General features: G+C 44.6%; 1 protein-coding gene across 1 annotated transcript in view; it reads right to left on the bottom strand.

Moving 5' to 3' along the window:
• Positions 1-4,406: 4,406 nt before the first annotated feature.
• The window catches only part of LOC138756855 (SH2 domain-containing adapter protein F-like), a 268,488-nt gene continuing 257,920 nt past the window's right edge, over positions 4,407-14,974 (bottom strand). Inside the window, exon 12 of the mRNA XM_069923247.1 lies at positions 4,407-5,386. Coding sequence (XP_069779348.1) covers positions 5,200-5,386 — 187 coding nt within the window. The 3' untranslated portion in view covers positions 4,407-5,199. The remainder of the gene's footprint in view (positions 5,387-14,974) is intronic.

Genomic DNA, 14,974 nt, shown 5'->3' with positions numbered 1-14,974 from the left:
AGAGCTAAATTGCTCACAGTAGTTTGCCGTTGGCAAGTCCTGAAGCAGATATCCTTCATGAATGACTGGGGAACTGCTGGGAAGATTGGAGAGTTGGAGAGGGCAGCACCGTTGGTGTAGTGGTTAGCGCAAGGCTGTTATAGCACCAGCAATCAGGAGCGGGATTTGAATCCCATGCTATATGTAAGGAGTTTGTACGTCCTCCCCGTGTCTGTGTAGGTTTTCCCCAGGGGCTCTGGTTTCCACAACATACCGGGGGTGTAGGCCAATTGAGTGCAAATTGGGCAGCATGAGCTCGTGGGCCGAAATGGCCTGTTACTGTGCTGTATGTCTAAACTTAAATCACTAATCTTGGCTTGGCTACTCTTCCTTGTGGTTGAACCAAAAACCATTAACGCTCCTAATGGTGATGAAGCAGATCCCACAGAATTGGTTTGCATTTAGCTGCTTGTATCACAAGCAGGGAGCTCTCTGATCTTGTTTTGAATGAGGTCAAATGTGACAGCAGTGAGATAATTAGAACATCCAGCAAAAACAAAGAGAAATGCTTGTAATGATGCAGCATTTCAAAGTCCCAAAGCACTTCACAGGTACTTCAATTAATTATTTTTGAATTTTTTTGAAGTGTAGTCATCTTTGTCATAGGAAGAAAGTAATGGATCAATTTGACACAGACATCAATAGCCCCCACCCCAAACCCCTCCCCGTTTAAATTGCAGCACCTAGGACCTGGGTACAATTTCTGGGCACCTTTTAAATTGCAGGGGGATCGACCCATTAAATTGTGATTTAAGGGGGAATCCCACTCCTGCAATGACTCGTCACATAAGTCCTGCCGAATGTTCAGATGCTGGCTGCCTGGTGACGCACGCATGCAAGCACTGACATCGCCATTTTCGTTTGTGGCCGTGGAGGAGACCTAGGTAAGTTTAACTGGGTCCCCTGACTACCTCTGAGGTAGGTCAGGGACCTGGTTGGATTCTGACAAGGTTGGCCTCTTTCTACCTGCAGCGTAACTGGGGTGCTCATTTTACATGGCAGTTTGAAAGGGCTAATGAGCTAACTCACCTGCTAATCTGGTTGCTGTTGTTTAAGAATATCATTTAGGGTTTACAAATTGGATTGTAACATTAGTTTATAACCTGCCCATGTACAGGCCAATTGGTGGGTAGAATTTTTTTAAAACTGCATGGGTTGGCAGGCCACTTGGGAGGTGGATTGCTGACTCCATGTCGATGTATCGTGTGCCTGCTGCTGGACAATTTGAAATCGATAGATGGCTGCCCGGGTGGAAGATGATGTCAGTGCGTGTGTGCATGCTTGCGTGCATATGTCATCAGTGACACATTGACAGGAGGTTCGAGTGTGGAGAGGTCAGCACCTCAGGTGAGGTCTCTGTGATAATCAGCATGTGTCCATAAAGTGAATATAGCGACTTACAGAGGGGATGCCTGTGACTTCCGGCAGGTGTGTAATGAGGTCTCACCAGTGCCCCACAGAGCCTCATCAATGACTCATTACTATTCCCCTTGAAATGAATGCTAACATAATATTCACTTTCTTTACTGCCAATCCAACCTGGTGGTTAACCTTTAGGTTATCCTGCATGAGGAACCCCAAGTCGCTTTGCACTTCCAAATTTTGAATTTCCCATCCAAATAATAATCTGTATGTTTATTTCCTCTTCAAAATGTACAATCATACATTTCTCAACATTGTATCTCATCTACCTGCACTGAAGTTGATCCAACAAAGGATATAGTGTCCACGAGACAAAAAAACATGGACAGCGCTGCCAGGGCTGTTGTAACGGTCGTGCTGCCACTGGCGCAGACCTGCAGAGACCTGGGATACAACGCTGCTCCTCAGGGTCCCACTGCCTGGCCATAATGCCAGTGGCTCTGTACACACTTTAAACAACATGTCAGAGGACCCAAAGCTTTTCAAAATTCTGTATCCACAGAGGCCTGTGCCCTAGATGGTGGCACCTGAGTTTGACAGCGGACAGTGAGGGGTTGCAGACTCCAGGAGAGCAGTGGACTGGCGTATGGCGCCAGAGACGAAGAGGACAACCCCCCCCCCCACCCTAGCTGTGGCTGAAGGACGCCCAAAGGCTGCGGGCCGTTGGCGAATTGTAGTTGAAGGACTCACACCAATCTGTGGGCTGTTGGAGACTGGCTTATTGGAACCAGGTATTGGAACTGGGATTCAAAAGGATACTGAGGGTGGGAAGGGGTCCCGAAGGCCCTCGGGAGCCAAAAGCTTCTAGATCATATTGGGGGTGTGGATTTGGTCCTCGGGTGGCCGAAGGATTGAATAGGAGTCCGTGCAGCTGCAGACGTGTTGGGAGCCCTGGAGACGAATCCATGGATACTCAGTCTCTGAAAGGACCCTCTTTTGCTTCTCTTTCTCTTATTAATGGGGGCCTTGTGGCGACTCTTTGCCTTACAGCAGGAAAATGTTTATGAATTTCATGTATATTACATTTTTTGTATTACAACAGTACATGACAATAAAAGGAATCTTGAACCAAAGGCTATAGGAGGATCTGATGGTTCATGTAATTATATTGCAATTATTTGTTCTTTTACTTGTTTTTCTTTTCTACAAAACCCAGAAAGGAGTGTGTAATTATTCTGTTGTGACATCAGTATCTCTTTGTTGTTTTCACAAGTTACTCATTGATCACAGCTTTGTTGGTGGTAATATGTCTGAGTTAAAATTAGGTTTTGACCTTAATGATCACAGTAGGGGAGAACAAGAAACGGGGTGCAGGGGAGATAGGGAAGGGAAAAGAAGAGGGAAGGATGGAGGAAAGGGATGGGTAAAGGTAGGGAGGCGCAAGAGGGAAACAGGAGGGCGAGGGAAAGAAGAGTGGGGAGAGGACAGGAGGGAGGGACAAGAGAGAATGGTAGGGGTAAATAGGGATGAGGAGGTCAAGTAATGGTTGAAAAGGAACGTGAGAGAGGGGTAGGACAGCTAATAGGAAAGGAAGATTGAGGGAAGAGGGGAAAGGAGGAAGGGGGTGAGGGAGGGGGAGAGAAGAGGTGAGAGGAGATGAATCAGGCACTCTATTCAATCTCAGCTGCATGAAGAGTTGAGGGATGCTTCATTTTGGACAATGGGATCCTGAGAATCTCAGACAAAGGGAAACAAAGGATGCAGAGTTAGGAAGAAGATACTATCGTTGAAGGATCTGAGGGAAAGAACATGGAAGTTCATGATAATCATTTTTTATTAGAAAACCTGGAGCCCTTATTTGGATTATATGGGTTTAAAATTTTGAATTCTCTGGCCTCACTGGTGGTGTTACTCTAATCCATGGCAATTAATTAATTAATTCTGTTATTATGGTTTATATCTCCTTTTCTTTTCTTCTTTCTTCCTTTCTTCTTCTTGGGATTAGGCTAGTTGGATATTGGGGGATAGGGTGGGTGGGAGGGTTAATATGGGAGGAGGGTGGGTAGTAGGGGATGTTATATATACCATGTTTTTTATTATATGTATTAATTGTTTCTTTTTGAATGTATGTATCATGGTTCATAATTAAATAAATAAAATATTTTAAAAAACACATGGAAGTGAATGGGCAAGACAGCCAATCGGGAAAGAAAGCAAGAAGGCATGCACTTGTGTGGATGAGCTGAAGGAGAGGATGGAACTGAATTGATGATGTTGCCCAATGGAAATGGTCGACAACCTCAGCACCCAATTGCATTTAGGTCAAAACAACACAGAAATGCCGGAGGAACTCAGCCAGTCTCTTAGTGTCCATAGGCGGTAAAGATGAACTACTGACATTTCAGACCTGAACCTTACTCAAGGAATGAATGAAGAAATACAGCATCTGAATTAAAGGCTGGGGGAAGAAAGGGGTAGTACAGAACAATAGACAAAATGTGCTCATTGGATATGATGAGGAAAGGTGAGAGTTGATTTTGGCTCTGTGAAAGGAGACAGAGGGAAGAGAGAGAGAGGTAGAGGAAAGGAGGCAGGGGAAGAAGATTGGTGGGGGGGGGGGGGGGTTTAACATAAACCGGAGGTCAATGTTAATGCCAACTGGTTGGAGAGTGCCTAGTCAGAAAAACAAGGTGTTATTCCTCCATTTTATGGATGGTCCCAGTCTGGCATTGTTTCTTTCCCCAGCTTTTAATTCAGATGCAGTGTTCCTTTACTCATACCTTGAGGAAGGGCTCAGTCCCGAAACGACAGTAATATATCTTTACCTCCTGTAGATGCTGCGAGACCGGGTGTGTTCGTCCAGTATTTCTGTGTTTTGACCACAATCACAGTGCCTGCAGACTTTCGTTTTTCACCCAATTGCATTTGATAACTGAGGACTCATTAGTCATTCTCTCACCGGATCTGAGCTCTGCTTCATCATTAGTGAATTATGCAACAAGACATTTCTTCCACGCATATTTTATAAATTTTTTTTAGATATTCACAGAAAATATTATTGAAAATAGAAAACACACATTACACGGAAGTTCCTCAAGACATTCCACAGTATTCCATCTCCTCTTTACAAGACCAGGTGAGAAATCTACATCAGGGTGTGGGACTGAGTCACACAAATGAAGGTGCCATGTTTGATCCACAGTCACTCCTAATATAGACATGAGGTGGGGGAAGGACACAGCCATTGACTTTAATGGACCAATGGCCACGCTAATCCACTCCGTAATGCTAGTTACAAATTCCACTCCTGATCTACTTGTGCAAAGTGCATGCGCACTGGATGTTGAATGAAGTAATGGTTGGGATGCCCTCATGAAAGAACAGCCAGCCAACACTCAGTGACTGGTGTGAAGTGATGAAGGATGGTTGGGGAATGCCAGTGGTGTTATATCAGGAGGGGAATAAGTGTGGCTACCACAGGAGAAACAGAAGACATTCCTTAAATTCCCAGGAAATGAGTGACTGAATCCTTTCAAGTGAGTTCAGCAACGTTCATGATCCAATTCACCACAAAAATCTTTGAAACAAACACTGAGGAAATTAGATATTCAATGCTATTGGTCTGCAGTTCTTTCACAGACCAGAAGCGGAACACATACTCAAGCGGAGTCCTGTATTCAAGTGGGGCTTCAATCTCTGTGACATAAACTGGCAAGCTGAAATTCTTTTACGTCTGTTTCTTTTCCCGCGGAATGGTATGCATTTCACTGCCTCTTTGGGCAGCAGCCTTGGCTCCGCTCACAGTGTTTGGACCGTCACAGGAAACAGCAGGGAGAGATGCTCAGCCCCTTTAATCGGCAGCTTGTGGCTTGTGTAGTGGTTTATGACCTCCGGGACACAGTCGAAGGGGGGACTGTTCTGGCCAAGGATGTACTTGGAATCTTTCGTTCTGCTGAACTTCATGTGCATGTATCCTTGGCTGCTTCTGCAGGCAGAGAGAGAGAGAGAGAGAGAGAGAGAGAGATATACAAGGACCACGAGAGGATGAATTCACTGACTAAGGGAGAGCAATACTTGTTTCTATTTTGTGTTTTACAAGCTGAACATCAGTCCCAGGAGTTTTAGATAGAGTTATGAGCAATTTGCATTCATACTTCTTATCAGTGTACTGATTCAGTTTAACCTAAATGCATTACAGAGTACAATCAACTTGCAGCGAACAGTTGCGATATCTGACCAGAAACCTCCCACCCCCCATAATTTTTGCAAGTGGGCATTCTTTATGCAACTCAGTGAGGGAAGCTATAGACTGAGTGTTTTTTGTGCCTGAAATGCACCCACTCATGATCCAAATCGATGGATCTAGCCGGAGACACGAGACTGTGAATGCAGGTATCTGGAGCAACCTTCTCTCTGCTGGAGGAACTCAACCGATTAGCATCAACAGGAGAAAAAAATTGTCATTGGCCCATTTCCTTTGGAGTTCTGAAACCGTGCACATAACAAGTCAATTAAGTACAATTAAAACAGTGGTTTTCAAACTTTTCCATCCACATACTACCTTAAACAATCCCTTACTAATCACAGAGCACCTATGGCAATAGAGAATACTTAAAGTGCTTTGTGCGTGGAAAGAAAAAGGTTGAGAACCACTGCTCTAAGGGCAACTAACAATGGCCAATTAACCTCCACACAGATTTATGATGTGGGAGGAAAACAAAACTCCTGAAGGAAAGCCACACAATCAAGGGACAACCCCTACCCAGGGGCGAGGATTGAACCTGAGTCAATATAAGGCAGCAGGAGAGTTGGGAGATCAGGGACCCAGTATAGGGGTGAAAATCACTTGTTTATGGAATAATAACATCTTTGTCATCCCTATTGCAGCACCAGTGACCCGGGTTCAAGACTGTCGTGTCTGTAAGGAGTTTGTATGTTTTCCCTGTGTCTGCTTGGGTTTCCTCTCATCCTCCAATAATGTATGAGGTTTGTAGGCTAATTAATATTTGGGCGGCACGGGCTTGTGGGCAGGAAGAGCTTGTTACCGTGCTGTACCTCTAATTTTAATATTTTAAAAATAATTTTGCTGGAAATTAAAGCTAATATATTTAATTGCTCATAAACCTTCACTGGAAGCTGTGTGATCAAATATTTCCTTTGCATTTCTTAGTTGAGAAAATGGTTGGGCCCTTTATAACCACTTATTTATCCTGGTTTACGAATTGGGAGGGGTAGGGGAGGGAAGGGCGAACCTACTCTGTCTGGAACGCTGATAGAGAAACACACAAACTGCAAATGCTGGAACCTTGAGCACAAAATGAGAAGCTGGAGGTAGCATCCTTGGAGAGAAATGGGTCAGTCAATATTTAGGGTCAAGACCCATTGTGGAGACTTATATGGGATGAGGTGATATCAAGTGATATACTTGAAAAAGTGAGGGGGGGAATCGTTAGCAGGGGAGGGGCTAAGAAGTGATAGGATAATGGATTGTTGGGTGAGGAGGAAAGCGAGATGGAGAGTCCCTTGGAGGGGAAGTAAGGATTAGAGAGAAAAGAAAGATCGGGAATTGAGAAAAGAAGGGATGGAAACAGAGACACAAGATAGAGGTTACATCAAATGAGAAAAAAATACTGTCCAAGATGAATATGATGCATTGTTCCACCAATTTGCATTTAGCCTCACCCTGACAATGGATGAGGACAGGCATGTCTGCATAAGGATGGGAAGGAGAACTCAAATGGTTGGCAACCAGCAGTTCTAGCTTGGAACTCAGTGGCTGAAGCCTAGGGTCCCAGAAGGTAAGGGGGGCCAATCACAACCACTGTTACAATAATGTAACCACTTGTCAATATAGGCTCGTGTTCGTCCTGGGTCCATCTGTCAATCAAGGCTCGTGGAAATCCCATGTTCACCTGTCAATCGGTAGTAGGTGCCACAGTCCCATCTATCATTTCGGGCTTCGCTGGTCTCAATACTACCTGTCAATCAATGCTTGTGTTGGTACACCCACGCACGAGTCTAAGGCCTGCCTCCTGCAGCAGAGCTTGGCTCATGCAGTGTTGCACACGGGAGGTTTACTTTTTTAAAAAAGACTCTTCCTTCTCCTGTTTTAATTTGTACTGAGGCTGTTTGTTTTAGAACATTTTATTTATCTTTTATAATTAACAAACTTTTCAAATTATTTGGGGCCAGCAGATGGCTTCTGTAAGGTAAGATTTTAATGAAGTTTTTCCTCCCATCCTCCAACCAAACACCAACTGGTGTATTCCCAGCACATAGCCAGCGAATAAATTTAGAATATGTGAGGGCATAATATCCATAGGCTAATAAATGGAACAATTTCACTTTATTCTATTCAACGAAGGGTTGGGGGCTGTGGGGCAGAGGGGGCTTTACAAAACTCAGCCTAGGGCCCAGATGGTAGTGAATCTGCCAGTTGGAACTATAGACAGAATGCTCAGCGAAGCTGTTGTCCTAGCTACATTTGGTTGGTCTCGCCATCTGTTTGTGGCCCTGGATTGTGGTGAGAAGGAAGATGTAGGGACAAGTTTTAGACTTTCTGCATTTACAGCGGGAAGTTCCTGAAATGGCGGTGGGGTAGGTAGGGAGGGAAGATCAGACCAGGGAGTCTCGAAGAGACTGATCCCTGTGGAAAGCAGACAGGGGTGTGGAGAGTAAGATGTGGCTGGTTGTGGAAATGCACTGGAGTTGGTGGGTAATGCGTTGGACGCAGAGAAGATTGTGGGGTTGAAAGTGAGGATCACTGCCCTTGTTCTACCTGTGGTGAGATGGGGTGAAAGCAGAAATATGAGAAATGGAAATGTAGATGAGATTTATTAATGACAGCAAGAAGGAAGCGTTGTTTCTTAAAGAAACAGGACAATTTGGATGATCAGAATGGAAGGTATCATCTTTGGAACAGTGAAGGTGGAGGAATGGGGAAAAAGTGATTGTGTCCTCACAAGAGGCAGGGTAGCTGTGAGAGTCAGTGGCTTGGTGATAGGTGATGGCGGAAGGTTTCCCCTCCTGAGTTGGAAACAGAAAAGGCCAGGAAGGGAAAAGAAGAGTCACAAACAGTAAATGTAAGGACAATTGATAACCAAGTTAATGAAATTTTCCATTTCTTCGTGGACATGCAGAGCTAGTTAGATAAGTAACACTTGTCTGGTCTATACACAGTGAAATGGACGCCGATTTATTTCTTAGTAAAGCAGGGCATAAATTAAATTCACTCCTTTGTTGTAAAAACACAATGCTGGAGAATCTCAGCTGGTCAAATGTGTCCTTTATATAGCAAAGGTAAAAATACATAACTGATGTTTCAAGCTTGAGCCCTTCATCAAGGCATGGAAAAATGTCAGCAGGCGTCCAAACTTGTTTTACTTACTGTTTTACTTTCACTCCTTTTGTTGTTTACATTCTCAAGTAGTTTTAAGCTGCCAGCTAGAAAATGAATCAGTGGACAGTGGACTGTTAAAATTCAAGGAAATGACAGATGCTCCAAGCTGTTCTGAATCACTCAACTGCATAACGTTCAGGGATTGTACACTTGGTATTGGCTTTCGTCTGCCAGTTTTTGCCCTAAATTGGTTTGCTATAGCTTCCAAAAAGCTATTACTCCAACTGATGTAGCCCTATTGCTACAACAGCTTAATCATGAATTCACTACTTATCCAACGGTTGTCACGGTCTTCTAAGGACTATGTCAGAAATTTCTTTCCAAACGTTGCAGCATATTGATTGAACAAAAGAATTTTCTTCAACCCAATTTATATATATATATATATATATATATACACACACACACACACACACACACACACACACAAATATATATATTTATTTATCTGTCTGTCTATTTATTTATTTGTGGGAAATGGGACTTGCTAGCAAGGCCAGCCTTTAATACCCTCCCGTAAATCCTCTTAGAGAATTAGGTTACAAATTAATTTAATATTTTTAAATTTAGGCAAGACACGGTAACAGGCCCTTCTGGCCAACGAGCCTGTGCTGCCCCAAATACACCAAATAACCTACAAGCTCTGTACCTTGTTTTTTGGAGGGTGGAAGTAAACCAGAGCACCTGGTAGAAACCCATGCAGACACGGGGAGAATGCAGACCATACCAGATTTGAACCCGGGGTTGCTGGCGCTAAAACAGTGTTCCACTAACCACTACACTAACCATGCCGCCCACAGTTCTTGAATCACCTCCAACATGCATGGTGAGGGACTCCCATTTTGCTAGTATAGGGGCCCATAGGATTTGTCGCAAAGGTGTTGAGAAACACACCTAAAACCATGAAAGGCTGTGAGGAGAACAGATGTGCACAAACTTGTTTTTTTAGATTTTTGAGGCTATAAGTTTAGAAGCCTTTAGGTGGAGATGTCAAAGAAAAGCCCATGCATGCATTGAGCTACTGGTGACTTGTGGCGAGGAACCACGGAGGCTGTGGACTGCTGGCGGCCTCTGTTGGGAGGCTCGCTGGATGCTTGCTTGTCTGAAGGGGTACCAGGTTTCGGAACTGGGATGCGAGGTGCTGAAGGGTATCCATGTCAGAGGTTCAGATCTTGAGCTCAGGTTGCCAATGGTTTGGCCTGGACTCTGCGTGACTGCGGGGGCTGCAGAAGCGCTGAAGGCGAATCTACGGACACTTGGTGACTCTGTGGGGGGGGGGACCTCTCCTTTTGCTTCTCTTTCTCTGACTGTAAGGAGGCACTTCAGGCAACTTCTGCCGAGGGCAAATCTGTCTGCCTTACACCTAGCAAAAACAATTTCATTTAATATGACAGTTTTATTACAATAAATTAAATCTTGGGTCATGGTTTGTACAGGGTACAGAAATTTGGAGCACAAGTAGGCTGCTCGCCCCTTACGTCTGCTCAACTATTTGTATAAGATCATGACTGATTTGACTGTATCCTCACTATTCTAGCAACGGTGGCCTCTTATTCTCCCGAGCTTACCAGGAATCTGCCTCGCTCCACTGAAAAATGTGATCAAATACTTTTCACCCACTGCTTTTTGGTGAGATCATGTGGTGGCTGTTACTCTGCAACCAGGATGCACTAGTTGTGGAGGGATTGCATGCCAAGAATGATGGATGTGGCCCCAATCAATCAGATTGCTTTGTCTTCAATAGTCTCCCATTTCTTGTGTGTTCTTGGAGCTGCACATATCCAGACAAGTGGACTATATTGTACGTTGTATAAAGGCTTTGGGGAGCTAAAGGGTAAATAAATAAATTATCCAAAGGAATAACTTACTTAGCTTCTGACAAGATTTATGTGGCTCATTCAGCTGATATTCTGGTCGAGTGGCCTAGATTCACAACACAGAAACAGGCCCTTCGGTCCACCACATCTGTGACACACCAATTTCCACAGCCCATTTTATTCTCTGTTCATTCCCATCAACTCCCTATTCCCATATTCCCCATCACTCACCGCCCCCGCCCCCTCCCCCCCCACCCCCGAGATTCTACCACACACATAATTTACAATGGTCAATTAACCGACAATGCGCATATCTTTTGGAGATGGGAGGAAACCAGAGCACCTGCAGGAAACCCCACACAGTCATGAGAGATGTGCAAAATTTGCATGAACAGAGCAGAGATCAGAATTGTATCCAGTTGGAGTAGTAAGGCAGGAGACTTATTAATCACGTCACTTTCCCACTCTCCAGAATGGCTCTGGGGGAGGAGACCAGACCAACAAAAGGTGTTAATTAGATATGATGAGGGGGGAGGTGAGAATTGATTTTGACTGAGTGAAAGGAGGCAGGGAAGAGGGAGAGGGACAGAGCTGCCTTTTGAAAAGTGGAGCCTCAAGTTCATTTGCAGAGCAAAAGTTGACACAACCAGAAAGCAGGGCTCTTTCCATGTGAAACTTTGAGGGTCACCTGTAGCCCAGTGAAAAATGATGGTGCAGTTATAAGCGGGACAGAGTGTTCTGTCTCCAATGGAACAAAAGCAACTTTGAAGCGGAATTATCAACAACAAGCGAGTTGCAGGGAAAATCAGCTGGCTAAATCTTTTCAGCGCCAGTGAGTATTATTGAGGTTAAAATGCTCTGGTGATTGTGTGCTCGATACTGACTGTATCGGTACACAGAGGCAGCCAACCAGAATTAACAGCAAATTCTGGCACACAGCTGACTTACTCTGTACCATAATTCAGCATGTAATTAGATTCTGCACAGTTCCCTTGTGTATACTTTTAATCATTTATCCTTCAATAAAAGTAAACAAAACATCTACACCCTCCCATCTCACTTCCCTTCTTCTACTCACATCCTGATTAGATTCAGTGAAATAATCCTGTATGGTTATTGTTTCCCCAGGGAGAGGTGGAGGGAAGAGGAATTGAGGGCATGTTAAGCACCAATTGATCTGTCTATTATAGATCGGCTTGTGGGACTCAATACGTTCATCTGCTTCCCTTGCTTGATCATATAGGATATCTATGTGTCTGTATGCTCCGAATCATGGGTCCTCTACCGGCATCACCTATGGCACCTAGAACGCTTCCACCAGCGTTGTCTCCGCTCCATCCTCAACATTCATTGGAGCGACATCATCCCTAACATCGAAGTACTCGAGATGGCAGAGGCCGACAGCATCGAATCCACGCTGCTGAAGATCCAGCTGCGCTGGGTGGGTCACGTCTCCAGAATGGAGGACCATCGCCATCCCAAGATCGTGTTCTATGGCGAGCTCTCCACTGGCCACCGTGACAGAGGTGCACCAAAGAAGAGGTACAAGGACTGCCTAAAAAAATCTCTTGGTGCCTGCCACATTGACCACCGCCAGTGGGCTGATGTCGCCTCAAACCGTGCATCTTGGCGCCTCACAGTTCGGCGGGCAGCAACCTCCTTTGAAGAAGACCGCAGAGCCCACCTCACTGACAAAAGGCAAAGGAGGAAAAACCCCAACCCACCAATTTTCCCCTGCAACCACTGCAACCGTGTCTGCCTGTCCCGCATCGGACTTGTCAGCCACAAACGAGCCTGCAGCTGACGTGGACATTTACCCCTCCATAAATCTTCGTCCGCGAAGCCAAGCCAAAGAAGAGAAAAAAAATATATATATATACAGGTTGGAATCCATGTTGGGTTAATTAATAAATATCAGGAACAGAGACATTGGTTTGAATAGTTCCTTCCCCTACCCTAGGGCACTGGAACACTTGGAGCATCCCAACAGCTGCACAAAACATGGTGAACAGCACAACTGACATTGATAGAGAGAAAGAGCCCCTTCAGCCCCATCAGCCCATCCTGGCCATCAGTCATCCATTGACACTAATCCCATTTTATATTCTCATCCACTGCCCTCACGTTCTACCCCTCACCTGCACACTAATTTGACCAATGAATTTACCATCCCATCCATCCCATCCCATCCCATATGCCTTTAGGATATGGGGATAAACTTTCACAGAAAATTGAATGCAGGTCTCAAGTGGTGTGAGGCAGCGTAGTTACTTGCTGGGTTCTAGAGACAGCCCTTGAAATGCTATAAGGTGTTCAGTGCAAAGCCACACAAAGCTTTCAGATCGGACCATTATTTAAATAGTGACAAATTACAGCATTTAACCTGTGTAAGAATCACAAAACGTTCATTTGCAAAACATTCATAGCAGATGGTAATCAAGAGGGCAAATGGGCAGGACTGGATTAAGGTAGTGTGACAGCAGCGCCCTCCCCCCAAGAGAATTTCTGACGCTGACCCTGCACGTCCTCCATTTTGGTAAGTTTGAAATAGTCTTAGTTATTCTTAACAAAATGATGCTAGCTTTCTCAGATCACTATATATTCAGTGATTACATCCTTGATGAAAGGTTATAATCATTTTTGCTATCACCCCTTTAAGCTTTCATATTTCCCACCAATCCCTGCCAAAACCCAAACAGCCATTATATAACACTGAGATTATTTACATCTAGGTATCAATTTCAAATGTCAAAGTATTCACTCTAGAAGTGTGCCCCAATACTTTTGATGCGTCTCGACTAATTGTGCAGCGCCTATGAGATACCACCCACCCATAGTCTGTGTTAATAACCCTGATTAAAGGTGATAACTGGCTGAAAAAATTAACAGACCATGGAAGGGTGACATCTCGTAGCTGTTGCACAAAGACGAAAACAAAGAATATTTAAGTTAAACACCCAGTCAGTCATTCATAATTCATAGTACATAAAGTAACAGAGCAAGTCAGCAAACATTTAGCACGCGGGGCCCTTGAAAATGTGGGGCCCGTAGCATATCCTACTTTTGCTACTACGTTAATTGGGCCCTGCAAATGGGGTGCTGGCTTTGGTTGTTAGTGGGATTGAATTTAAGAACAGGAAGGTACTGTTGCAACTGTACAGGGTATAAGTGAGGCTGCATCTGGACTTCTGGGTCCATTTTTTGTCTCCTTTCTTCAGAAAGGATATCCTGGCTTTCAAGATTCACCAAGGTGATTCTGGAAATAAAGGAGTTATCTTGTGGAGAGTGACATTGTTGCATGGGACTATACTCACTGGAGTTTAAAAAATTGAGGAGGGGGGATCTAATAGAGATACATAAAATTATTAAAGGAATAGATTAGATAGAATCAGGGAGTTTATTACCACTAACAGGTCAACTAGGGGACATTGCCTCAAGATTTAAGAAAGCATATTTAAGAAAGAGATAAGGTAGAACTTCGAGAGAGTAGTAAATCTGTGGGATATCCTACCCAAGGAAGCAGTACCTCATTGAATATATTTAAGTACAGATAGACTGAATAGGAGGGGAATTAAGGGTTATGGGAAACAGGCGGGTAAATGAAGATCATCACCAGCTGAGCTCGACAGACCACTCACTCACTGCCACCTGCCCCCACTCTTCATTCAATTTGCTCAGGGGGCCCATGCTTGTTGAACAAAGGCTCAGCGTGGAGCCTGATCACCAAGGCCCAGCGCTCCCCTCAAAGCAAGCGATCATTATCTGCTCCTTATGACAGTGGCCCTGCCCTCCAGCTCTCACATGCCCCGGCAATCAATCAGCATTTGCACAGTGGGGGGAAAGTGGCCTGAGCCTCAGCATGCGGCGGGTGGAAGGAGGTGTGGCTGTTGTTGCTTGGTGCGAGGAAGCTGGTGGCAGGCCAAGAGCAGGCATGGGTGCCTGTCTCAGCCCAACATGGTGAAAGGCTCCAGTGAGCGGTGCACTGACCAATTCAGCTTCAGCATCTCGGCCATGCAAGGCCGGAGGGTTTCCACTGAGGTGAGTGAAGGCACACACACATGCGCTATCTACAAGTGGCTTTGCAGGAGGAACCCATTCGTTAACTTACCTGTCAATACACTAAAAAAATTCTTAATATTCCCTGTTGAAATGGAGGTGGTCTTATATGCCTGTGCGTCTTATATGGCATCAAATACGGTATTTAGAGCAGTGGATGAGATTTAGACTGATGCTCCTCAATTCTCATTAATGAAGGGCCTGTAAATTTGTGAATATGGGTATGGAGGTGATAATGATAATGAGTTTATCATCATTATACATATACATTGTGCAATGTGCCTATGCACCAAAATTATTA

The sequence above is a fragment of the Narcine bancroftii genome, chromosome 3 (genome assembly GCF_036971445.1).
Source record: "Narcine bancroftii isolate sNarBan1 chromosome 3, sNarBan1.hap1, whole genome shotgun sequence".
Taxonomy (NCBI): domain Eukaryota; kingdom Metazoa; phylum Chordata; class Chondrichthyes; order Torpediniformes; family Narcinidae; genus Narcine; species Narcine bancroftii.
The sequence above is the reverse complement of the archived record's forward strand: the minus strand, read 5'-3'. Positions and strand labels throughout refer to the sequence as shown.